General features: G+C 41.0%; 3 protein-coding genes across 4 annotated transcripts in view; 1 reads left to right on the top strand and 2 right to left on the bottom strand.

Annotated features, from left to right (window-relative positions):
- Window positions 1-13,957, bottom strand: part of LOC139413650 (RNA-binding protein Musashi homolog 1-like) — a 47,926-nt gene extending 33,969 nt beyond the window's left edge. For both annotated transcript variants that reach the window (XM_071161280.1, XM_071161279.1), the window contains exons 1-4: window positions 13,847-13,957; window positions 13,330-13,370; window positions 12,410-12,491; window positions 12,190-12,274 (exon numbers count right to left, since the gene is read on the bottom strand). In XM_071161280.1, coding sequence (XP_071017381.1) covers window positions 12,190-12,274; window positions 12,410-12,491; window positions 13,330-13,370; window positions 13,847-13,908 — 270 coding nt within the window. In that variant the 5' untranslated portion in view covers window positions 13,909-13,957. The remainder of the gene's footprint in view (window positions 1-12,189; window positions 12,275-12,409; window positions 12,492-13,329; window positions 13,371-13,846) is intronic.
- Window positions 13,958-21,180: 7,223 nt separating this feature from the next.
- LOC139413655 (protein unc-119 homolog B-like) lies at window positions 21,181-26,615 on the bottom strand. The gene is made up of 5 exons (XM_071161286.1): window positions 26,279-26,615; window positions 25,095-25,208; window positions 24,674-24,773; window positions 24,418-24,590; window positions 21,181-23,799 (listed from the first exon to the last, which is right to left on the bottom strand). The coding sequence occupies exons 1-5, from the start codon at window positions 26,511-26,513 to the stop codon at window positions 23,684-23,686; spliced, it is 738 nt and encodes a 245-aa protein (XP_071017387.1). The 5' UTR covers window positions 26,514-26,615; the 3' UTR covers window positions 21,181-23,683.
- An 835-nt stretch (window positions 26,616-27,450) lies between these two features.
- Window positions 27,451-27,985, top strand: part of LOC139413654 (trichohyalin-like) — a 28,205-nt gene continuing 27,670 nt past the window's right edge. The window contains exon 1 of the mRNA XM_071161285.1: window positions 27,451-27,641. The gene's annotated coding sequence lies outside the window, so the exon portion shown is untranslated. The remainder of the gene's footprint in view (window positions 27,642-27,985) is intronic.

Below are 27,985 nucleotides of genomic sequence, written 5' to 3' on the forward strand. Positions count from 1 at the left end.
AGCCTGGAATCGAACCAGGGTGTCTGTAGTGACACCTCTAGCACTGCGATGCAGTGCCTTAGACTGCAGCGTCACTCGGGAGCAGCGGTCATCACTAAACTGCTCTAGAATTACTAACATCAGTAGACTGTCCATTCATGTATGTATTAGAATATGTAAATACATGTATGCATAAAGCATTGTTAGTAATCGGGCCAGTAATCTGCCTAAATTATAATCAACATAATTGTGTATTAATCTAATGCAATGGTTAACTACATGTAGTAGTAACGTTTATGGGCAGTTTATGACCAAATCAAATCAAACTTTATTTGTCACATGCACCGAATACAACAAGTGTAGATAGACCTTACCGTGAAATGCTTACTTACAAGCCCTTAACCAGACCTTCAAATATGATATTAAAGTGTAACCAAAGTTATTTCTCTTTCTCACACTCTTCATGAGGTATATTTAACGCAGTAGGATTAACATACCTAATAAACTGATTGGTTTACTTAGCTGTGTTGTGCTAGAACATCAACAAAAAATTGTGTGGGCTTGGAATTTGACTACGTGCTTTGGAAATCCATGCAATCCAAACTTACGTTGTACTAGTGACGACGATTCGATGTGCTAAAGTCTATTAGTAATATACTATATTTGTTTTGCATAGTCAAAATAGGACCCGGGTCTAGTTCATTAGGCATCAAATGGAATAAATATGACTTAGACAGGACTACCCAGACTAGTCCAATAAGAAAGACTAATTTCCATTTTCCGGTACAAAACATTTTCCCATTAGGTGCACTAATAAAAAACGACCCTGGATAGTCCTACTGCAGACAGGAAACAACACGGGTCCTATTTTCTATGCACTACATCACACTACTGCCCTGTGTCCAAGTCCTCTGAAGCAGCCAAACAAGTAGAACTCTGTCTTTATGTCAAAATATCAACAATATGCATCGCTCATAGAAAACTTATTCAATTGGTCAATAGTGTCATTGTCAATAACAACACGAAAGTCGTCTAGATGTTGGCTTCTGAGGGGCGAGGCCTAACTTGAGATATGGGTGACTAAGCACTTTCCTGCAGTCAGTGACCAAAAGCGCCCTCTTTGGCCTCATGGGTGGAATGCAAACTCAAAATTGAATACATTTCAACTCTATACCTGACATGGTACAGATGGCTTCTTTTTTTAAGCCCATAACCATGTGTGTGGGGTGTAGGTATCCGCCTTTCCCTTTCCTTTATATGATTAGACTGTGCTATGTTTTCTATCTGAAAATTACAATTAGCAACACAGACTTTCCCAATCACGTAGTTGGCAAAAATACATCACATCTCTTATATTTGTCCCCAGCTCTTTGATTTTACAGTGTCAAGCCTATTGTCACTGCTTTTCAAAGTGCTTAAACTTGCCCCCATTCCTACTGCCAAACCCCTCTCATTCACCTTGGCCTTTCTCTCTCTGTTTCTTTCTCACCCTCCATGGGGTTAGCATAGAAAAAACCACTCAAAGTGTGGAACATTCTTTCTAATTCCAGAAAGGAATTTCACTCTCCTTCTCATCTCATGCTGGTCAAACAATAGCCATCCACAAGGGAGAGAGGGAAAACGGTTTGGAGGGAGAGAGGGAGGGAGTTTTTGAGAGGTATAAGTGCACAAGGAAAGTAGAAGAGATGGTACAAAAAGAGGACAGGCTGAAATAGGTGAATAGATAGGCAGAGAGAAGGTGAGGGACATTGAGAAGTTGAAAAATATGGAAGAGTCAGATAGAGAGAGAAAGCACGAGAGAGAGAAATGTTTGATGTAGATTGTAAAATTATGAGGAAAAAACATAGAGCACTACCAACCAAAAGCACTGAGACCCAAATAATGGTGAATTATGCCTTCGTTACTGTGAGACTTTAAAACTCTATATACGTACACTCAGAACCATAAAAGCACAGTACAAAAGCAAGCAGCTGACACTAATTGAAGAGTCCATAAAAACACAAACAACTTCTGGCAAAATTAGATAAAATAAAAAAAATTGCGATACAAAATGGTGACATATGGACAACCCATATTAAAACACTCTACAACACTGTTCAAATTGACACAAACGCAGAACAACGCCAAATTCACGAGAAGTTGAATGGTTTAGAAAAAGCTATAAAGGACAATCAAAATCCATTGGACTCCCCAATTACTGACCAGGAGCTCTATAAGAAACTTCAGGCCCTCAAATTTAAAAAAGCATGTGGACCTGATGGCATCCTAAATGAGATGCTCAAACTCACTAGTGCAAAATGTCAATTGGCTATATTAAAACGGTTTAATTTGATCCTGAGTGTAGGTTATTTCCCTGACATCTGGAATCAAGGACTCAACCCCAATCTTTAAGAACGGAGACAATTTGGCCCTAACAATTACAGAGGCATTTGTGTGAACAGTAACCTGTGGAAGGTTTTCTGTAGTATTATAAATATAAGAGTTCTAAACTTCCTTAATAAGCACAATGTCTTGAGTAAAAGCCAAATTGGATTTATACCAAAACATCGCACGACTGATCATATTTACACCCTACACACCCTGATAGATAAACATGTCCACGAAAATAATACCAAAATATACGCTTGCTTTATCTACTTCCAAAAAGCGTTTGATTCTATTTGGCATACAGGACTGTTCTGCAAAGTTATTGAAAGTGGTGTAGGGGGTAAAACATATGACATAATTAAATCAATGTTTACTGGCAATACGTGCAGCATTTAAATTGGCAAGAAAATAACAGAATTCTTTAACCAGGGACGGGGCCTTCGCCAGGGTTGCAATCTGAGCCCTGCACTCTTCAATATTTACATCAACAAATTGGCCCCTATTCTAGAAAAATCCTCAGCCCCTGGTGTTAGTCTCCACAAATCAGAGGTTAAATCCATACACTTCACAGATGACCTATGCCTGCTGTCACCCACAGCACATGGTCTACAGCAGAGCCTGGACCTGCTAGAGCAGTACTGCCAGACTTGGGCCCTGGCAGTAGACCCCAAAAAGACAAAATAATGATTTTCCAGAGAAGATCCAGATCTCAGGGAATTAGACCAAAGTTCTCAATTGGTACAAAATATAGAGTACTACACACACTACAATTACTTAGGTTTAAAAATAAGCTCCACTGGACACCTTAATGAGGCAGTGAATGAACTGAGAGAGAAAGCATGCAGAGCATTCTACGCCATTAAAAAACAGATTCAAATTGAAATACCTATTAAAATTTGGCTAAAACTAATTGAATGTGTCATTGAACCAATTGCACTTTATGGCAGTGAGGTGTAGTGTCCACTTGCAAATCGAGATTTCATCAAAAGGGACAAACACCCCATTGAAACCCTGCATGCAGAGTTCTGTAGGATTCTCCTATATGTCCAGAGGAAAACTACAAACAATGCATGCAGGGCAGAATTAGGCCAATATCCACTAATAATACAAACTCAAAAAAGAGCAATTCAGTTTTGGAAACATCTAAAATACAGTGACCCCCTCTAATATCATTACCAAGCTCTGCAATGCCAAGAGCTGAGCAAAGAAAAGAGTCCCCTCATTCAGTTGGTCTTGGGGCTACTAACACACCTACTAACACACTGAAGCCTCAGGACCAGAACATCCAACCAATCAGAATAAACCAAATTACAACACCATCAAAACAAAACTACATTGCTTATTGGGAAACACAAGCACAAAGCCTAATGCAGTGCTATCTGGCCCAACATCGGCAGTACACCGTGGCTAACTATTTGACCATGGCTACTGATCAAAACCTTAGAAAAACCTTGACAAAGTACAGGTTCAGTGAGCACAGCCTTGTCATTGAAAAGGGTAGACACAGGAAAACCTGGCTCCCTGTAGAGGAAAGGCTGTGCAACCACTGCACAACAGCAGAACACAAAAATATAAAACAATTAGTGTCATTTCCCCAAATTTGAAACCCTTATTCAAGGTTTCAAAGACCTCTCGGGCAGCGCACTACATTGCTGCCTGCAATAAGATGAGGGACAGTGTCTGACAGACCAATCAACCTGCACATATCCTCCACTGTATGCTTATTGTTATTGTTCAATGTATAGTTATTTTGACCCTTGGTTATTGTTGTTACTGTTGTCCCGTTGACAATTTTGATTCTTATTATTTATTCTTATATTTACAATTCTCATATTGTAAATATCCAAAGCAGGCTTTGGCAATATGTACATTGTTACGTCATGCCAATAAAGCAAATTTAATAGAATTGAATTGAAAGAGAGAGACAGAGTTAGGGAGACGGGAAGACCAAAATGGAATTTTTTTTCCAATTACACAGAGACATGATTTATCCATTGACGTACTGTATGTGAAATCAGCACACCGAAACATAACACGGTGAGCTGCACCAAAATATTGTTACAAATCAAAAATGGTGTCCCTGCCGTTCAACCCTCAACATGGTCACAACATTCTCCTTTCAGGGTGATATGTCTCAAACCAAACCCTGCTGTGATTTCAGAGGCTTGGCCTCCTCCTACCTATGGCCAAGCATTAGCATCACAGACTCCCCTCTCATTCTCAAACATTATGCGCTGCGTCATCCAGACACGGTAACTCAATGATTGACCATCACACTTTTACACACACACATCAACACAGTAGAGCCCGGGGTCGTCAAATGTCACCAAGCTCATCAGATATTCAAAGATCAGATTGAGAAACACACACACGCACACACACACACAATTCTGACAATACAAGGCCTACTGTCACTAGGATCCACAAAGATATCACCATGACACCCAACCCACACATCTGCTCCTGATTTCAAACCATTTCTGAAGTGTAAAATACCTAGTCTGGGTACCTGTCTCTGTAAAAATCGACTCTTTGTGTCATATGCCAAAGATATGTACAAGGAGTGGAATGTAATAGCTGAACAGAGATGGCAACCAGGCTATAAAATACCAACAGGGTTACACAAAAAACATTACCACCTCGATCAAGTAAACAACAAGATATAAATGGTGTGATCTATTTATAGGATAGTTAACGTAATAGTATTTTTATCTGTCTTGAACAGGTGATTCATTTGGAGTGGTGGTCATATGAATACAACTCAACATCTTCACAAACATACTGTATATCTACCATGTTATGACAATGTGCTTACTGTATACACAAAACCCACTAATTTTACTGTAATTACTGTAGAATTTATAGCCTGTAGCCAGTGCATTTGCTTTGCAAAAAAATTATAATAGGCATATTATCGCATCATAAACTGTTAGCTATATTGAAGAGGTGAATTGTAACTGAAAAACACGTTTTAGTTTAGTCAAAGCTATGTAACTAAGGACCTGTAAAACTACTTCCTATTGCCATGTGGCTCAGTTGGTAGAGCATGGTGCTTGCAATGACAGCATTGTGGGTTCAATTCCCATGTGGGGGGCAGTATGACAAAGCATGTACTCACTACTACTGTATGTTGCTCTGGATAAGAACATCTGCCAAATGACAAACATGTAAACACATTTGAAGTCGGAAGTTTACATACACTTATGTTGGAGTCATTAAAGCTCATTTTTCAACCACTCCACAAATTTCTTGTTAACAAACTATAGTTTTGGTAAGTCGGTTAGGACATCTACTTTGTGCATGAAACAAGTAATTTTTCCAACAATTGTTTCCAGACAGATTATTTAACTTATAATTAATTCACTGTATCACAGTGGGTCAGAAGTTTACATACACTAAGTTGACTGTGCCTTTAAACAGCTTTGGAAATTATGTCATGGCTTTAGAAGCTTCTGACAGGCTAATTGACATCATTTGACTCAATTGGAGGTGTACCTGTGAATGTATTTCAAGGCCTACCTTCAAACTCAGTGCCTCTTTGCTTGACATCATGGGAAAATCCAAAGAAATCATCCAAGACCTCAGAAAAAAATGTAGACCTCCACAAGTCTGGTTCATCCATGGGAGCAATTTCCAAACGCCCTGAAGGTACCACGTTCATCTGTACAAACAATAGTACGCAAGTATAAACACCATGGGACCACACAGCCGTCATACCGCTCAGGAAGGAGACGCGTTCTGTCTCCTAGAGATTAACGTACTTTGGTGGGAAAAGTGCAAATCAATCCCAGAACAACAGCAAAGGACCCTGTGAAGGTGCTGGAGGAAACAGGCACAAACGTATCTATATCCACAGTAAAACGAATCCTATATCAACATAACCTGAAAGGCCGCTCAGCAAGGAAGGAGCCACTGCTCCAAAACCGCCATAAAAAAGCCAGACTACGGTTTACAACTGCACATAGGGACAAATATCATACTTTTTGGAGAAATGTCCTCTGGTCTGATGAAACAAAAATATAACTGTTTGGCCATAATGACCATCGTTACGTTTGGAGGAAAAAAGGGGATGCTTGCAAGCCGATGTTGAAGCAACATCTCAAGGCATCAGTCAGGAAGTTAAAGCTTGGTCGCAAATGGGTCTTCCAAATGGACAATGACCCAAAGCATACTTCAAAAGTTGTGGAAAATGGCTTAAGGACAACATAGTCAAGGTATTGGTGTGGCCATCAAAAAGCCTCGACCTCATCCTATAGAAAATTTGTGAAAGCGTTAGGGAGCAAGGAGGCCTACAAACCTGACTCAGTTACATCAGCTCTGTCAGGGGGAATGGTTCAACATTCACCCAACTTATTGTGGGAAGGTTGTGGAAGGCTACCTGAAACGTTTGACCCAAGTTAAACAATTTAAAGGCAATGCTACCAAATACTAATCGAATGTATGTAAACTTCTGACGCACTGGGAATGTGATGAAAGAAATAAAAGCTGAAATAAATCATTCTCTCTATTATTTTGACATTTCACATTCTGAAAATAAAGAGGTGATCCTGACTGACCTAAGACAGGGAATTTTTACTAGGATTACATTTCAGGAATTGTGAAAAACTAAGTTGAAATGTATTTGGCTAAGGTGTATGTAAACTTCCGAAGTCAACTGTATGTCTTTATGACATACTGGCTATTATCCTTTGGGTGGCAGCAGTACATGCTGCATTGATCATGAAGACAAAAGTCCCACTAGGCTGTCGAGTCACCATAATGTCCCCTGTGAATGTGAATGATTTCACCTAGGGCAACAGACCTGCTTCATGTAACCACACTTGCCTTCTATCCTCCCTCTCTCTTTCACCCTCCAGGGCCAGGCAGTGTGTGTTTGTGGTAATAGTAGTGTGTGCACATGTGAGAGTATGTATCGAAGGGTGGAGGATGGAGAAACACCCACACATCCATTGCTGACAAAGCTTGTTATTACTGCATTGTCGGAACTAGAAGCACAAGCATTTCGCTACACTCGCATTAACATCTGCTAACCATGTGTATGTGACAAATAAAATTTGATTTGATTTGATTTGTATGCAACACAAAGTCACACAGACACATACTCACACCTTGTATAGTCATTCAAATGTTGATATTAGCAGCAATCAATCTTTGTGTTGGCCATCAACAACAAAGTGTTTAGACACAAGCTTCGTCAATGGTTATGTTACTGTGCGTGGCATTACCAGTCGGCTTCAAACACTACAGTGATTTCCATAGAATTAGAATGAATAGACCTGACATTTCCATTCAAGTAAACCAGTGTTGTGTTCGAGACCACCTAAAGCCAGAGCGATTGAAGACCAAGACCGGAGTGTCTAGGGAGATAAATCTAGATAGCTAAGTCAGCCATTGGCTAGGCCATCAGAAGCTAGATAGAAGGCATCTGCCATTCAACTGTATTAGGGCAACATTTTGGAGTGACAGTGGAATCAACAAATCACATTTTTACTTGTAATGGGTGGGACCGTTTTTCCAAAAATGTATGGAAACTTCTGCCTTCTCAAAGTCCAACAGGTCACTGTGCAATAGCGAGCAGTGGTTTTCCCACTGTCTAGCTTGCTATCTTCTGTTGTAGGCTAGTTTGCAGCAACTGCAACAGGTGCTATCAAAGAGGATATTGTTGCTAATTTGATAGATTCTCCCTTTTCAAGAATGACTTTCAACAAGAAGTTAAGGTTCAACTGATCATCATTTGGTGAGTGGAACTGTGTTTTTATTGCAGCTCGCTTGCTCTCGTTAGCCATTTCTTTGAAAATAACGTATGTGCGTAACATTGTTGCATTTAGTGTAGTGGTGCCTGGAGAGGTGGGTATACTCAAATTTTGCTAATCATTTCCCAAACGACCAGCCCAATAATTTCGCAAACGGCCTGTCTGTGTGAAAAATCCTTTGTTTTTTTATTAGTTTTCCTATATATTTTAAAGATTTTCACTCTCTAAATCACACATTCTTTTTACAGAAAAACAAAAGAAATGTGATGTTCTAAGTCCACAACAATGCTTAAACCACATCGGGAGACCCTTTTCGACGTCTGGGAAACATACAGATATATATTTTTGGGGGGTGGGGGGGAATGGAGGAGTATTTTTGTAATAATAATGTGTTCTTTTTCTGTTGTTGCTCTCTCTTATTGGGTGGGCCAGGCTCCCCAGTGGGTGGGCCTGTGTCCACCCATGCCTACGCCCCTGGTGTAAACAGGGCATGATGACTGAATTGCGCATCACAAATAGCCTACTAACCAAGACTTCGGGACCAACCTTTTTCAATACCTGGTTTGCATACCCTTTGTTGCCTAAGTGAGCATTTGCTGGTAGATATCATACGTTGAAACTAGAGGTCGACCGACTATGATTTTTCAACGCCGATACCGATACCCGATTATTGGAGGACCAAAAAGCCGATACCGATTAATCAGACTATTTTTTTTTATTTGTAATAATGACAATTACAACAATACTGAATGAACACTTATTTTAATTTAATATAAAACATCAATAAAATCAATTTAGCCTCAAATAAATAATGAAACATGTTCAATTTGGTTTAAATAATGCAAAAACAAAGTGTTGGAGAAGAAAGTAATATGTGCCATGTAAAAATGTGTGCCATGTAAAATATGTGCCATGTAAAAAAGCTAATGTGTAAGTTCCTTGCTCAGAACACGAGAACATATGAAAGTTGGTGGTCCCTTTTAACATGAGACTTCAATATTCCAAGGTAAGAGGTTTTAGTTAATATAGTATTTATAGGACTATTTCTCTCTATATCATTTGTATTTCATATACCTTTGACTATTGGATGTTCTTATAGGCACTATAGTATTGCCAGTGTAACAGTATAGCTTCCGTCCCCCTCCTCGCCCCTACCTGGGCTCGAACCAGGAACACATCGACAACAGCCACACTCGAAGCATCGTTACCCATCACTCCACAAAAGCCGCGGCCCTTGCAGCGCAAGGTGAATAACTACTCCAAATCTAAAAGCGAGTGACGTTTGAAACAGTATTAGCGCACACCCAGCTAACTAGCTAGCCATTTCACATCGGTTACACCAGTCATTAGGCTGATAGGCTTGAAGTCATAAACAGCGCTGTGCTTGCGAAGAGCTGCTGGCAAAACGCACGAAAGTGCTGTTTGAATGAATGATTACGGGCCTGCTGCTGCTCAGTCAGACTGTTCTATCAAATCAGACTTAATTATAACATAATAACACACAGAAATACGAGCCTTTGGTCATTAATATGATCGAATCCGGAAACGATCATTTCGAAAACAAAACGTTTATTCTTTCCGTGAAATACGGAACCGGTCGGTATTTTATCTAACGGGTGACATCCCTAAGTCTAAATGTTCTTGTTACATTGCACAACCTTCAATGTATGTCATAATTACGTAAAATCCTGGCAAATTAGTTCGCAATGAGCCAGGCAGCCCAAACTGTTGCATATACCCTGACTTTGCGTGCAATGAACGTAAGAGAAATGACACAATTTCACCTGGTTAATATTGCCTGTTAAACTGGATTAGTTGTTATAACTAGTGATTATGATTGATTGTTTTTTATAAGATACGTTTAATGCTAGCTAGCAATTTAGCTTGGCTTCTACTGCATTCGCGTAACAGGCAGGCTACTCGTGGAGTGCAATGGTTAGAGTGTTGGACTAGTTAACTGTGCGGTTTGCAAGATTGCAAGATTGGAACCCCTGAGCTGACAAAGTGAAAATCTGCCGTTAACCCACAGTTCCTAGGCCGTCATTGAAAATAAGAATGTGTTCTTAACTGACTCGCCTAGTTAAATAAAAGGTATAAAAAAGTTATATAAAAAAAATGTAATAGTCGGAAATCGGCGCCCAAAAAAACTGATTTCCGATTGTTATGAAAACTTGAAACCGGCCCTAATTAATCGGCCATTCCGATTAATCGGTCGACCCCTAGTTGAAACGTCTTTCCTACCCCACCGACTACCGATGTCATTCTTCTGTGAGCTGCTCCATTCCAAAACCAGTTGAGCACTACACACTCTTGTTGCCTGCAGATGATATTCTGCTAAAACTAGGCTGTGTGCGGCACGCAGGTGAATAGATTTCACGTGCTTTGTGATTGCGTAGGCTACTTTGTGCATGATTTATGATTTATTGTACTACATCATTGATATACCTACACTATACTTATCAAAGTAGTATACCTACACTACTACTTTGATAAGCATCAGTGGGGAATAAGAAGTGAGTCTATGCAATGCCCATTTATTTTTAAGTGGGTATACGGTGTATACCAGCGTATACCCTCCACTATGCCACTGGCCCTTTGTGTTTTACAAAAAGTACACTCTCCTACATGAGTGCGCTGGTATTACCGTAGCTGTCCTTTCAGCATCATGAACCTGCCACACACTGAATGTCCAATAGGTCCGCCACTGAGCAAACATGTCTAGATACAAAGACCGACAGTATTAATGTTTCAAGAAAGGAGTGTATATATTTGGCCTGGCAAAGTAGTTTTATGCGCTGACTGAATGAAAGCTGATAATGATGAGCTTTGTACTCCACTGGTCTCGGGAAGAAATTGCAAGTCCTCACTGTCCGAAACCGAGTCACGGCCGAGCACAAATGTATTGGACACCGAGACAAGACTAAGACAAGACCAGTCTCGAGTACTACAACACTGAAGTCAACATAGCCCAGGGGTTCCCAAACTGTTTTGGCCAACGACCCCATTTTGATATTTAAAATAAATTGCGACCCCCACCATGTAAACCACCATGTAAAAAGGTGATGTAATCAACGGACAATGTTACATTTCTTAATTGGGGCTATGAAAAGAACATAATCATTATTGATGTTATTTCCCCCCAGTCCAATGTATTTCCTGGTCTTGTCCACTCTGCTCTAATGAGTCCTGCGGTGGTGTGTGGACATTGTAGAGGGAAACAGAAGACATGTACGTGTTTCAGAGAGTCTTATCTTTCAGTGATGGGGTCATAATATTTTGTAGCTTAAACCATTCAAAACAGAGACACATTTGTTGGAAGGAAACAGAAACCGCTGTTTATTACATGGGAATCTAGCAGTTACCAGAGGTTACTGAAGTAAATGTGGTTCTATGAACTAGGGGTCTGCGTTTCTCCTGCAACCCCATATTCAAATCAGGCAACCACATATGGGGTAGCAGGCCCTAGTTTGGGAAATGCTGACATATTGGCCCAGCGTAGTACAGGTTAGGGTTTGGCCGGGGTAGGCCTTCATTGTAAATAAGAATTTGTTCTTAACTGACTTGCCTAGTTAACGAAATAAAAAATAATAAAAAGGACTGAACTCAAGACCTAGTTGACAACAATAGACCGCTTCAAGTTTTTGTAGGCTTAACTTAATCTAAACAGTTCTCTGATTTTGGTTAAACGTAATTGAAGAGTTTTACGAACTCACAGTGAGTCACAACCCAACTTATGTTTCACAGCCCTAAAATTTTTTTGTGTGTCTAAAACGCTACTTTCTTTTTGGTGTGAGAGAGCTCAAGCCTCCTCCTCCCTGTCTCAGTCCCCAGGTAACCATGGCGATGAACAGCAAGAAAGAACCTTTCTTGTTGGCTGCCCTAAACCAGCATTTGGTTGTAGGGGAGGAAGGAGGCTCCCATAGTATCTCCCAAACTGTTCTACCAGGGCCTACCTTTTCATTACATGGTATACAAAAGTGTGGTATATATTGTCATCCATATAAAATACATAGATGCATGTAGGCCTAATAATAAATGTACTGTTCTAAAATCAGATTAAATAAATATAAGGATGCCAGCATAAACTTACTGTTTTAGAATCCAGCTCATGTCTGTTTTGCGCCAAAACTTTATCCACACCAGCTTGGTCTATGTATGTGACAAACCCGAATCCCCTGAAGAAAAAAACAATGCCTTTGAATTATAACTGGCTGACACAACAAAACACAACCTATCGCCCCGGCTATTAAGAAAATAAACCAATGAGCGCGCTCCTATGATAGGACGGTGAGGTGCGCACGCCTCCTTACCTTGATCTCTTCGTAACTGGATCTCGCATCACCATACACTCCTTCACCTCGCCGAATTTACAGAAGTATTCATTCAAACCCTCTGTAAAAAAATATATATATGAAAGGATGGTCGAACAGCGTTCCAAAGACGAAATATTATTTAAATGTAGGCAATAATAGGGTATTTAAGACGACAGACAACGCATCTGAGCAAGACCACGTTGTCTGTCTGTCGAAACGTCATTCATTGAAAGTAGGATAAGGGTAGACTATTCAACTCATGGCTGTCTGGGTTGATAGCCCATGTTATATTATGTTGATACAACCATAGTTACTTCACAATTGATATAACGTAGGGTATACAAATAAGCCGATTTGACTATAGACTATACTTTTATAATCAACCAATAGGCAACACAGTTTACAAACAATGAGCTTTTGAAGAACACTGTATTCTATTGAATGAATGGCCTCAATGATGCTGTAATAAGCGAAACAACGCAATATCACAAACAAAAACACCCTCAAAGCTGCAAAAGGCACGATGTTCTCACCTGCTTCAATCAGATATCAAAATAAAAAAACGTGTTCCATATGGTAACCAACGCCCAAATAACATAAAATACTTTTAAACATTAAAATACTAGTCCAAATGTACAATGTTAATCCCATATCGTCTCGGCTGTTTCAGTCTGCAGTCCAAATCCTGCGCTGCCTACTGATCCTCGTTGAATGAAAGCTTTGATTTCGGCAGGATAGGCTATAAACTATGAACTGTTTTGTTTAACAAACTTCCGAGAGCTTCACATAGCCCACTCAACAACGTTAAGAATTGTTCTACACATAGTATATACAACGGGTAATAACACTAGCCTAAATCTATCAAAGCATTCTATTTGCATCCAGGGACTTTAAAAGTCGCTCGCGGGACAGCTCACCTTGTGTTGTCTGCCAACTGAGACCCCCGATGAACATTTTGCTGAATGGGAGAGATAAAGGCGAGAGTAAGAACAACACATTACCGTAAAATAGACCTCAGACACTAAAACCAAACTGCAATTCATAGATTTATATACACAATAACTGAAATAAAGTAAAGGGGGAAAATCGGCCATGTTGTGAATGCACGAGTGGTCAAGTCGGGCCAGTAAAATGCTTACGCGAAAATACTGTAATCAAGTGCTCTCCAAATGGAAATAAAAAGTTGTTACAATAGTTATCTCCTCACTCAAAATAAAAAAGAGAATAGGTATTGGGTCCTGCCCGGTTGAGCGGCACTGATACACGGTTGAGCGGACCACATTGGAGAGCACAGCACATCAGAACAAGCATGCCTGCCTGTCTTTTGTCTCCGCGCTCCGGTCGGCTCCACACAAACCAAACTCTACTATTATCTCTCATACATAGGGAAGCAAGCAAGGCCAAGACGCTGGAGAGACGGCGCCGGAGATTTACCAAGGGTCGTGGGGGGAGTTGTCCACGGAGGACAGGCTGCTTTGGCTCCCTTCCGTATCCATTCCGTTCCTCTGTTCTCGACTATGAGGTGAGGAAAGGCAGTGAGTAGCAGACTCAGGGTGGCGGAGGGGTGTGGGGGTGGTTTGTCTAGAGGAGGAGGGACGAGCGAGCGTGGCGCCCGCACACGCACGCTGACACACACACACACACACACACACACAAGCAGGCTCCGCCTCTCTCTCGCTTTTCCGTGCTCGCGATTCCCTCCCCTCACCACACCGCCTTGTTGGTTTGGCGCTCTCTTGAAACGTTTCCCCGCGGAAGGATAATGATGTGCATAGTGGAAGTTTTGAGGAAGTCTATTCTATGCGAATAAATTATTAGTACACAGTATATGCCTAGTAAAATAAGGCCTCCAGCTTTTAAGTAAGTATAAAGTACACTCTGTGACTAAATCTGAGTGTAGGGGGGATGTAGTGAAATGTGGAAGGCGTCTTCTAATGCATCAGAGAGGATGGAGTGGCGTCAAGACACTTTTATGGATTTGAAATGGGGTACACCCCAGGGATTCATGACAACTACACTACGCCTTGCAGACACAGATACATGATTTTTACACTATCACGTTGACCCTAACCATACTGTTGATTTACTATTTTTACACTGCTGGCAACGATATTTTATTTCACCGTTCCAGCAATTTATGGATGCATAACCAGGACAGGGTAGTACAGCTTTTATTGGCCCAGCTCAGTACACCCCCTTAGAGTCAGTACACCCCCTCCTTGCAGAGACCCATCCAGGTTGTGCCACCAATCTGACTGACTGGGTTCAAACCATCAACCTGTGTCTCTTGCACACCACAAAACTGTGTTAACCTGCTGAGCTAAAGCCTATAGTAGGCATTCTCTCTAGGAACTGCTCTGCTCACGGGGTGCCAGAGGCCTGATATGTAAGCTACACAGTACCCTGCCTCTGCTCATTTTGAACAGTTTTAACTGTACTGTACATGCCTGTTCTTAGTCGCAGCAGGTTGCTATGGCTCTCTGTCTCTTTACAAATGGCTGAGGTTTTAAGTCACTCTGGATATGTCTCAAATGGTCCTCTATTCCATAGTGTACTAGATTTGACCAGATCCCATATGGCTATGTTAAAAAATTGTGCACTGTGTAGGGAATAGGGTGACATTTGGGACAAAAGTCCTTATGCCCCCACACTGCATGCCCATGTGACCACCCATGTGACTGCCTTAACCAACTAAGTGGCAGATTAACAGCTTTTCCCCTAAGTAGGCTACCCTCTTCACTGGGCCAAGAAAGTCACCTGAGGGCTTTAAATGCATTGGTGGGACTGCTCCTGTCCTATAGTACAGTGAAGTGCATGTACTACCCTACAAGCTATGTGTATATTAGCTGAACTGTCAAAGTGTACTTGTCAAAACTGCAGTTTGTTTACTGCTATTTACTGTGCAGATTTGAAAGGTGCACATTGAGCTATAGCCTACATAATATGTGCATTACAGAGAAATGGGAAACATCTAATGCATCGAAACACTGAATGAGTGACAGAGAGAGAACGAGAGAAAGAGAGAAAGAAAGAGAAAGGACAGAGAGAGAGAGAAAGGGGGCTCCAACAACTAAAAACTCTAGACCAGACTCTCATTTTCCACACATAAACGTGTGTTTACAATACCTCCAATGCATCAAACTGCACTTAATACACACACACACACACACACACACACACACACACACACACACACACACACACACACACACACACACACACACACACACACACACACACACACACACACACACACACACACACACACACACACACACACACACACACAATAATGAGTGGTGGCTGTTTATGTGCAGCCTCACGAGACGTGCTGTCAGGCGTATGTGTGTCAAACGGTTGTGAGGGCTGGTGTTGGGGGTGGGGGCTGGCGCGGTGGGGGCTGGCGGGGGGAGAGGTGGACCATGGCGAGAGAACAGTATGTAGGACAGAGCCTAGCTAGCGCCCTATCCTGACTGACTGACTGACTGGAGCTGTGGGCGTGATACATTTCTGCATGCATGATCAATGGGGCTGAATAAAGAGAGATAGAGGGAGCGAGGGAGAGGGAGTGAGAGGGGGAGGGGAAGGAATTAGTTGTGAAAGTGATAGGAAAACGAGCAAAAGGAGAAAGGTAGGGAACATTTTTGCAAAAGAAAGTGATGGGACTAGGTGCTAGATATGATATGATGGAGAGAGGGAGACACTTGGAAAGTATATTAGTATACTGTATATGAATGAGTAAATGGGAATGAGTAAAAATGGGCTAAAAAAGAGAGAAGGCAAACAGAAATCCAATCAGTACAAAATAGACGCTTATAAGAATAGTAGAGAGAAAGATTAAGACTTAAAGTATGTAAGGTATGCCATATCCAACCTTTGTCCACTTGCTTTGAAGCTCTTCAGCAACACTTGAATGAACAAGAATGGGATGGGATGCACGCATGCACACCTGTGTGTTATAACACTTGATTAACCCATTTTCCTTTAGAAATTAGTTATTTGAGCAATATTATATTTATTAATGTCAGCTTCAGTCATTCAACTTTTCAACCTCTACACGACATGCATTTTTGTCCTCAAGAGACCTGTAAACAGATTAGTTATGTTTGATTTAGAAATTTGGACAAAGATATGGTTATGGTTTCTTCATACTCTGGTTTGTTAATTAACCTCACCAAACCAAAATGGCTTCAGCTTCTCTCTCTCTCTCTCTCTCTCTCTCTCTCTCTCTCTCTCTCGCTCTCTCTCTCCACCAACTCCAAACACAGTGATAGTTTGTCCAATCTGACTCTCCTGTATATTTGTTTCCTTGATCACAACAGACCCAGCGTGGGAAGCATATTGTTCAACCATGACCTTTGACCCTTTAGGTCCTAGGACCTGCTCAGAGAGACCCTGAAGGGATTTTGGGGTTGCTGCTGCAATCCCAAAAATCACTGGGAGTGTTTGTGGCTAGGCTGTAGGTTTCATATGTTCTATGGCTTTGTGTACGTTCTCAATACATAAATGCTGTGCAGGCCAACACAGACTCCGAGATCATTTTGTCATATTGTAGCAAATTCGGGGCATGCCTTCGTAGAATCTTGCACCTCTACCATGTAAATGAACAGTGGCAGGGAAATGGAAATTACTGCTGAGTGAGAGATTTCCCTCACAAATCACTTGCCCAATGCCACTGCGTTGTAGGTTCATGGCACGCCAGGAAGCCTTTGCCTTGGGTATTGGGGAGGAAGCCAATAGACCAAAAGGACACCAAGAGGAAAGAAGTAATTCATTTTAATTGAGGTATTTGTTCAACTGGCAGGTGGCAAGAGGAGGAAGGGAAGGCTTTAGGAGAAGGAGTGAAAAAAAAACAAGCACACCTGTGCTGCAAGGACAGAGCTCCACCTCTGTTCTCCTGGTATGACAATCCTTCCATCCCCAGGGAAGGGTTTAGCGAGGGAATGAGACAAAGGGAGGAGAGAAAGAGAGAAAGGGTGAAATGTAGAGGAATGCTTCAGACAGCTTCAACACAATGGTAGACGTTTAGCTGGTTTTAATTCATTTTGCTACATCTTTAATCTCATAAGCACAATACATATACTATCAAATGATTGATAGTATATGGAAGCAAGGAAAAGCAAAGGGGGAGAAAGGAAAGGGGTGAGGTAAAAAAGGGTTTATTTACACATTATTTTACTCAGACAACTGGGTGACTATTTTAGGTGTTTCAAAATAAGAAACTGGGAGTGACACATACACACAACACAGTCACAACAGAGGCTACGATTTAGCACAGGCCTAACACTTACGGACAGCTTGTCAATACAAAGTTACCACAAAGACAATGGCTACGGGAAACACGGCATCATTAGGGAAACTTTATATCCATCGTTGTCTTATTGCATTATAGTCTCTCCCAACTAACTCACAATTCACTGATCATGTCATTTCTAGACATTGACCAAACTCCTTTTGCACTATTAGCTGCCCTTTGAGTATTTTGCACATGTGCTATAACGTTACAATTGCTATCTTTGGAAAGGAAGGATACATTGATAGATGGTGTTTTCTTGTTGAAAATCTCTAGCTTTGAGGGTTGTGTGGTTCGTGGTAACTTTCAGGCTTGGGCATGCATTCACTTTTAAAGCAGTAGTACCATGGTTGCACAAACATTATACATCAGCGCAATTAACGTTGGATAACCTGTAACGGTCTTCTTCCTCCTCTGACGAGAAGTAGTAGGAAGGATCGGAGGACCAATGCGCAGCGTGGTAAGTGTCCATCTTTTTATTAAAGTAAATGAACACTGAACAAAAACAATAAAGTGAACGAACGAAACCGAAACAGTTCTGTCTGGTGCAGATACCAACACTCAACAGAAAACAATCGCCCACAACTCAAGGGTGAAAACAGGCTGCCTAAGTATGGTTCTCAATCAGGGACAACGACTGACAGCTGCCTCCGATTGAGAACCATACCAGGCCAAACACAGAAACACCAAATCATAGAAAAACGAACATAGACAACCCACCCAACTCACGCCCTGACCATACCAAAACAAAGACATAACAAAATAACTAAGGTCAGAACGTGACATAACCATTGCATAAGTGCAGAAAATGACAGTTTTCTAGACACCATAGTAACCGTGTAGACGCCCATCATTACATATTTAACATTACCGTAATGTCTTTGGCCATTGAAGATGGTCAATGTGAGATCTAAATACAAATATTGTGGTCATGAGCAATGTGACAGATCAACCACCAAATAACGTTAATAGTCCGTCAGATCAGAAACTCCCCCATAGGGACCTTTGGGGGAAGGACTTTGCCCAGCGGCAAAATCTACAGCTCTCATTTACAAAGCACCTCTGCCAAAGACACACACACACACACACACACACACACACACACACACACACACACACACACACACACACACACACACACACACACACACACACACACACACACACACACACATGCACAAGTGAAGTCAGAATATGGCCCTGTACTCTTTTAATCCTTCCTCTCCCCACTCCACAGGGCCTATCAACGCCATACCTCCCTGCTATTTATAGGATACGACTGCCCCCTCATCCGCTCCCCCCTGCCTAAGCACAGACATGGGGGTGCATTTCAATAATCAACAGTGACCTCCTCTCCTCTCCTTCATCTGCACTGATCCCAACCAGAAGGGAGAGGGGTGAAAGAAATGGCAGATGCCAATCAACGACCCCTATATGGTTCTTGATTTATTGGGAAGAGGCAGATTGAACTATCTGATTCAGAAGCCTATAGTTTGATAGTGTACTGATTTGCTGTTCGATTGATTGATTTTCTGTGTGTATGTACTGTATGTATGTGTCTGTGTGTCTGTGTGAGTGGGAACGAGAGAGATATGGGAGAGAGGTAACTCATGCTGTAATTGGTGTGTATTCCAACATGTAGCATGAGCTTGTATATTTACATCTAACCCTCTCACCTTTCACCATGGTAATGTGGCCAAGTGGCCCTCAGGAAAAGCCTTTTTTGTGACCTCACCAGTAAGGAAATATAAAGATGACAAAATCAGCAGGAGCAGAAACTCGCTGAAGATTTGCAGAAACTCTTCAGCAGTTTAGATTTTGGCCAGTCATTTAGAAAAATTCAATGTAATATCTGTATCACATTTCAGTATTGAAAGGAGCAGGTCGGCTGGAGGGGCCTTCTCGTGAACCGAACCGGAAGTACAACATGAAGGTAAACGTCAAACAGACATAACAAATGTTTGACAATTCACATAATATAGTTAACTTAAAACCATTTAACAGAGTGACAGGAGAGAGAACAAAAATGAGAGAGAGAGGCAGGGTAGGGAGACAGGGAGGTACAGTGTTGCTGAGGCTCCATTGTGGGGCTTTTGTGAGGCTCAGATTGTCTTCTTCTCTGGGAAAGTGGAAACTCAACACTTCTCCCCGGAGGTCTGGTTACCAGGTGAGAGAGGAAGCAAGAATGGAAAAACAGAGCCCAAGCGAGAGAGAGGAGGAGAGAGGCGGGGCGGAGAAGTGTGGAGAGAGGAATAGGCGATGAGGGAAGAAAAAGAGAATGAGATTTGGACATGAGTTGAAGAGAGGTGGAAAGAGAGAGAAACTGAGAAAGGGGGAGATGTAGAGCTGTACATACAGATAAGAAAATAGAGAGGGAGAAAGAGGTAGGTTTTGTTTAAAACCTCACAGGACTAACACAGCTGGGGGTAAGTAAGTGTTCACTGTAAATCACTGAATAGACTACACCATTTTGTATAAAAAAAGTGTCATTCTACAAAACTTTCTGTGTATCAGATCTAATAATACACTACGTCTAAATCCAATTTCTACAACCTTACATTTTGGGTTATCATAGGGTTGTGGAAGGGTTATCATAGGGTTGTGATAGGGTTATCATAGGGTTGTGATAGGGTTATCATAGGGTTGTGATAGGTTAAGCAGTGGTGGAAAAAGTACTAAATTGTCATTTGTCAAAATTCCTTAATAGAAATGACTCAAGTGAAAGTGTCACCCAGTAAAATACTACTTGAGTAAATATCTAAAAGTATCTGGTTTAAAATGTACTTCAGTACAGTGGTGGGAAAAGTATTCAACGGTCATACTTGAGTAAAAGTTCAAAATTGAAGTAAATGCTATACATTAAATTCCTTATATTAAGCCAACCAGTTGACACAATTTTCTTGTTTTTTATTTATTTACAAATAGCCAGGGACACACTCCAAAACTCAGACATCATCTACAAAAACAGTATTTGTGTTTAGTGAGGCAGTAGCAATGACAATGCATTATATTGATAGGTGTGTGAATTGGGCCATAATTGCTGTACTGCCTGAGCATTCGAAATGTAATGAGTACTTTTGGGTCAAGGAAATTGTATGGGAGTAAAAAGCACATATTTTCTTTAGTAATGTAGTGGAGTAAAAGTAAAATTTGTCAAAAATATAAATAATAAAGTACAGATAGCCCTAAAAAAAAACTACAAGGAAAACTCCACCCAAAAACAATATTTTGGTATTTCTTTCATTAGTCCATTGTTTATATAGTCGCAAAATGTTTTGCATGTCAGCAATCAGGTTATCAAGATATATAACTTTCAAAATACAGAAATACAACCAGTATGATGAATGTTGCATCACATGACACTACGTTTTGCATGATATGATAAATGCATCATACCAGATATATTTCTGTACTTTGAAAGTGATATATCTTGAAAACTTGCTTGCTGACATGCAAAACATTTGGGACTATATCAAACAAGGTACTAATGAAACAAATACCAAAAGGGTGGCATTTTCCTTTAGGAAGTACTTCAAATGATTTTTACTTAGTTACTTTACACAACGGTGGATAAGACTCATTAGTAAGCTCATTAGGCATTTCAAATTATATTCTTCAAGAATCAGTGGTTTTGAATCATTAATCATTCAACAGATTGATCATCTGTGATTTAGTTCTTGTTGTTGTAGTAGTTTCTTCACCAAAACAGGACAGGTTCTTCTCACTTGATTCTTTGTCACATAACTCCCCCTCGTGGCCAACACCTGACACTGTTTCCTTCTTAGGAAACCCGGAAGGGCAAACGCTCACTCTCCTTTAAAGTAACTTCTCAACAGGTTGAATGAATGAATGACATTGCTGAAACATACTTTTGCACCTCATCAAAGGCATTTGAAAATTCACATGTTTATTTTGGATATTTTTTTTTTATACAAGTATTCACTTAACCCTGGACACCAGTAGTTTACAAAACACAAAAGGATACACTATTTGATTTCTAGCTATCTCTAACAAAGATCTATCACCAATTTCCCTAAAATCCACATATATTTCACACATTTTGATGCCTCATGAAGTTTTGGTGTTTCTTGAGGAAACAATCAAAAACACTACAACTTTTTACTTTATAACATGATAAAACATGGTAACAAAAGTGTGAACCTGCCATATTAATACAATCAAGAGTTGTGTAAAGAACTGTATCCTATATGACCGCATATATAATTGTTGACAATTTTCTGACCAGGGCTGTCTTTTCAGTTTGTATAAATAAAAATATAATACTACGTTCTATTTATAAGTGCCTGTCAAATCACTGAAGGACACCAAAAATAAAGGATAAATTATGTACAGAAATGTTTTAGTTGCAATACCTGTCTGTTACTGCTTTAGATGATTCTGAATCCGATTTGACTGTAAACGTAAGAGTCCTTCCTCTGATCAACTTGTTTGTGAAGTATGTTATTGGACCTGCATGTTTAGATGCACTATAAATAAAGTTGAATTTGAATGCAAGTACATTCAGGTGACATGCTACAGTAGGTCTCTCTGGGAGGGGGTGTGGTGAAAGTTCAGTGCCTAGTGAAAATCTATACACCCCTTGCACAGTTGTCACATTTTCTGCCTTCAAATTAAATATTTCAAAAAGAGATTACATTTAGTTTTTATTTCCTACTGATATATACAACAAGCTCCACATATTAAATTAAAAATGAAGATGTCTTCAGACCCCATAGTTAATACTAGGTGGAAGCACCTTTGGCAGCCATTACAGCTGTAAATCATTTAGAATAAGATTCTACCAACTATGCACAACTCTTAGGGCAACATATATCCATTGTTTTTGTCAAAATTGCTCAAGCTCAGTACATTTGGTAGGGAATCATTGATAGACTGCAATATTCAAACATTGTCTCTGATTTTCAAGCAGATTTAAGTCAGGACTGAGACTGGACCATTCAGAAACACTCAACACCACTTTGAAAGCCATTCTGGTGTGTCTTTGGCATTAACATTGGTGTAATTGTCTCGTTGTAAAATAAACTCTATCAGACAGTCATAACACCAGGATATTCAGAGAACTGAGGCAGGTTGTCCTCTAACTTTTTTACCTTGAATTTGCTTGTTTCATATTTATTTTGATCCTGACAAACTCACCAGTCCCTGCCGGGGACAAGCAAGTGGTGTGTAGACTTTCACTAGGCACAGTATGTGAGTGAGCTGGCATGTGTGTTTGACAGTGAGTGTGTGTGTGAGTGGGTTTGTGTGTGTCTTCCCCCTTCCTCTCTTATTAATACATCTAGAGTGGCGGGTGGGCACAGCAGGTAACGACAGAGAGAGAAATAGAGAGAGGGAGAGGGAAGGAGGGAGCGAGGGAGATTGTCTATCTGCCTGTCTGTCTGCCTATCTGCCTGTCAGTCTGCCTGTCTATATGTATGTGGGCATTGTCTGGTCCTTCATGAGTATGACAGTACATTAACTGTCCTTTTACACACTAACATAAATCACTTGGTTAGCTGAGACACATTTCATTTTTTTGGTGGGAGAAAGACAAAGCACTATATGGCAGAATGTTGCCATACTACTGCCAGTAGTCTATATGGCAGAATGTTGCCATACTAGTGCCAGTAGTCTATATGGCAGAATGTTGCCATACTAGTGCCAGTAGTCTATATGGCAGAATGTTGCCATACTACTGCCAGTAGTCTATATGGCAGAATGTTGCCATACTAGTGCCAGTAGTCTATATGGCAGAATGTTGCCATACTACTGCCAGTAGTCTATATGGCCCTAATGTGGATCTGTCCTGCTGTTCTTAAACTTTTCCATGCTAGCCCATACAGCTATGCCATGATAATAGAGTTTGTTTAACTTACAGTACTCAACACTTGGGTGAGAGTCTGTTTGTGTGAGTAAACGCTTTGGCACAGCACCCACACAAACATACACACACGCACACACACAGGCACATAACACACTCAACGCCTGCCCCCGTTATAAGAGTAGTCTGCCTTGTTGTGCATGACCAGTCTGTTGTCTACGAAGTAGAAGCTGTCCGACTTCGTCTCGTAGGGATGCTCCACCATCTGATGAACTGGAAGGGAACATAATCATAACATGGAACATATTGTTCTGTTTTTGATGTTATTTCCATCCATAGGGGTGGCAGGTAGCCTAGTGATTAGAGCATTGGACTAGTAACCAAAAGGTTGCCAGATCAAATCCCCGAGCTGACAAGGTAAATATCTGTCGTTCTGCCCCTGAACAAGGCAGTTAACCCACTGTTCCTAGGCCATCATTGAAAATAAGAATTTGTTCTTAATTGACTAAACACCTAGTTAAATAAATAAATAAAATCATTAATTTGGGAGACCACTCTCTTGACTGGTGTATTACTTCCAGGTAAGCACATGACAACAGACGCTAATGTAGACAGGTTTGTGTGTGGGATGTCTTTGTTGTTCTTAACTGACTTGCCTAGTTAAATAAAGGTAAAAAATATACAACTGCTAAATACAATATGTCTGGAATATGTATTCAAAAGGTGATGTGCGTGTCCTTCAGTAAATGATTGCATTTCCGCATAAATGTAATGTACACATTTGATTTATTTACTCAAAACTATTTATTTATGTAGCACTTTTCACTAAAACATCAGTACCAAAGTGCTTCAAACGGGGTCATTGATTGATGGATGGAATGTGACACTCACCCAAGCTCTCAGACAGCTGAGGGAACTCGTAGATGTGTTCGCAGGTGTTGCGGCTGTTGGGGATACAGAAGCCGAAGTCAAAGTCAAAGCTCTTCAGGAGGTGATCCCTGAAGTAGTGCCTTTCAATCATCCTGAAGCTGTTCAGAGGGCGGTCACCAACCGTAAACTCCACTCTGACACACAGAGAAAGGTGTCAACATACAATAAGTACTGTGTGTGTGTGTGTGTGTGTGTGTGAGAGAGAGATTATACGCACGTGGCTCCCACAGTCCTCAGTCGTAGGAATGCAGTGGTGAACTGGTAGCATACAAAACGCCCGGCACTCGTGTCTCCCTCTCCATTCTCCTCATCTTCCTCTGAGGTCAAAGACACAACAACAAACAGGATATATTTTTAAACCAATGATCAATTGTGATCAATCACAAATACAGAGTATATCTCAGACATACTACAATAGTAATACACCGACACACACACACACACACACACACACACACACACACACACACACACACACACACACACACACACACACACACACACACACACACACACACACACACACACACACACACACACACACAGAGACACACACACACACAGAGACACACACACACACAGAGAGAGACACACACACAGAGACACACACTCACACTGAGAGGGAATATGAACTGTACCCGTATGAGGTGGTTTGGCAATTTCAAACAACACAGTCCCTGTCTCCAAGTCTCTGATTTTAAAGCGGATAAAATCTATGTCGAAGATGTTGTCCTCTGGTTTACACAGGTACCCTGACATGGACAGACAGTAGAGGTGGTCAGTGGCTGTCTTAAAATATATACTATTTTATAGGGCAGTAAAATCTATCTTTCTTTCTTTCCTGAACAAAACTATAAAAGCAACATGCAACAAGTTTACTGAGTTACAGTTGAAGTAAAATCATTAGGCCCTAATCTATGGATTTAACATGACTGGGCAGGAGTGCAGCCATGTCCACCCACTTGGGAGCCAGGCCCACCCACTTGGGAGCCAGGCCCAGCCAATCAGAATTTGTTTTTCTCCCAACAAAAGGGCTTTATTACAGAGAGAAATACGTGGTTTGCAGTTGTGAGTCCAGTTGGACGTACTGCCAAATTCTCTAAAACAACATTGGAGGCGGCTTATGGTAGAGAAATGAACATTCCGATATCTGGCAACAGCTCTGGTGGACATTCCTTCAGTCAGCATGCCAATTGCATGCTCCCTCAAAATTTGAAACATCTGTGGCATTGTGCTGTGTGAAAAAAATGCACATTTTAGAGTAGCCTTTTAATCTACCCAGCACAGGGTGCACCTGTGTAATGATCATGGATCTTGGCAAAGGATACATGCTCACTAACAGGGATGTAAACACATTTCTGCACAGAATTTGAGAGAAATAAGCTTTTTGTGCTCATGGTACATTTCTGGGATTATTCCTGCTCATGAAACCAACATGTTGTGTTCATACTTTTGTACAGTATATGTGATTTATATTTACCTTGGGCAAGTCACAAATGCTTATTTACAATGATGGCCTACCCCACTGAACCCAGACAATGCTGGGACAATTGTGTGCCACCCAATCATGGCCAGTTGTGATTCAGCCTGGAATTGAACCAGAGTCTGTAGTGATGCCTCTAGCAGTGAGATGCAGTGACTTACACCGTTGTCATAGCAACTAGGCTATTCAGGTAAATAGACAGGCCTAGATTGCCAGTTTTACTCAACGCCAGTGTAGCTATGTAAATTCCACTGTATGTAAATGAACCTGTAGCTAGCTACCCATTTGTATAAACAGCCAACCACTGCCAATATCATGTAGAAAATAGATATAGCCTACCCCGAGTAGCAACCGGCAATCGTAGGACCTCTTCAGGGGTGATGTGGCCAACTTGTGTTCGAAGATCATCTTCTGTGACGGGCCTACTATCCACCTGGCTTTGCCGAGACTTAAGTCTCTTCAGAACCCCTCCACCTGGCTTGCGCTCCCGCGCAGCAGCCGCGGAACTGTGCCCGGTGATCGAGACATTCTCAGCAGCAACAGGCGGGTCGATGCGAGCTTTAGCTCCGCTCATAATTACCAGTGATGATGACAACCTTGTCTATTTGTCTCGGTCTACCTCGCTCAAAGCAATAAGATGGCGCCGTAGATGTCGAATGAAGAACCTCCGCTTCTCGCTGACGATGGGTCAAGCACTTGTTTTTGTAATCGCACACTTTACAGTTGCCATGGCAACAGGTCAGAGATAAAGTCGAGGTGAAGCGGACTTTCAGAGAAATACCGCTAGGGGCAGGATGTGCACCACAGACCAGACATGGCACAGGCTACACCTGCTTGCTTTTAAACACACTCGGACTTTTGCGCTAAGGACATTTGGCATTGACAATTCGATTTACGCATGTGGTGGGCAAAGGCATTCGAACCACATGTTTTTTTTAACACCCCACTGATTAACAGTCCCTCAATATTTTAAACACAATCTAATATGTCTTGCTTTTCATACGCATTAATTCTGGAAGAGCCGGCTTTATGAGTTTTAGGATGCTGCAGGGGAGTATGGGGTAGGTTGAGCTAAATGGCTAAACTGAGCCACTCTGGTTTCTAGGAAATGGCCATGAATTCTGATTATTTCCATGGATACACAACATCCACAAATATATGTAGATATCTTTGTTAGAAATAATACAATATTTCCCATGATGAAGTGATGCTGAATGTAAAAAATTGCTCAATTTACCCACTCTCCCCTACTGTTTTAGTCAACACAAGCCTATGTTTTATAGGCATAGGCCTACTAATTAGACTTTCAAAACTGCAACTACTAACTAGCTAACTATTAACTACTGCTATCTAGCCTACTAGCAAATTGTGGTCAGAGGCGCAAGAAACTAGGCAAAACCAAAATCACCATCAACAATCAGGGAAATTTTGAGCTTCTTGAACTGTAAAAATAACCCATTTCTCTAGCCTCTTCAATTCATATCAAACCTGTTTGTCCAGTCAGTCATGCCGCAGCACCTGTGGGAGGGACAGATCTGTCCGGACACCCGCTCTAGGGACTGTCGCGGACTATCGTTCGCTGTGGCACAATAGTATTCTTGTGTGGGATCTGTGTTGAATGACTTTGGGAGAGACGGAGACAAATTCACGAAACAGCCTCTGTTCAACACATATTGTAATCTGGAGATCCTAAAGATACCAGGTAAAGTCTCAAGCCTATTCCTATAAAACACCAGTTGTCAGTTGATTAAAGCAATATGTCCACTCCTGTAACAGCTACGTTATCGTTAGTAGGCTATTTGATCATAAAACGGTTTTAATTTTGTCGGTATAGGCTAGGGATATGCAACAAGGAAAAGGTATACTGAACTATTTCACTACCAGGAATCATAATAGCGCAGGAGGTCATTCCAGGACTTTAGTTATTTTAACTTTTTTACTGCGGCGAAGGAGATATAAGAGTACATAGGTTCAACGACAGAGAGTTCATTGTGTGCTCCATTTATTTATTGGTCACTTATTAATACAAAGTAAAGGTTACGGTCA

Source organism: Oncorhynchus clarkii, chromosome 7, assembly GCF_045791955.1.
Source record: "Oncorhynchus clarkii lewisi isolate Uvic-CL-2024 chromosome 7, UVic_Ocla_1.0, whole genome shotgun sequence".
In the NCBI taxonomy this organism is placed as follows: Eukaryota; Metazoa; Chordata; class Actinopteri; order Salmoniformes; family Salmonidae; genus Oncorhynchus; species Oncorhynchus clarkii.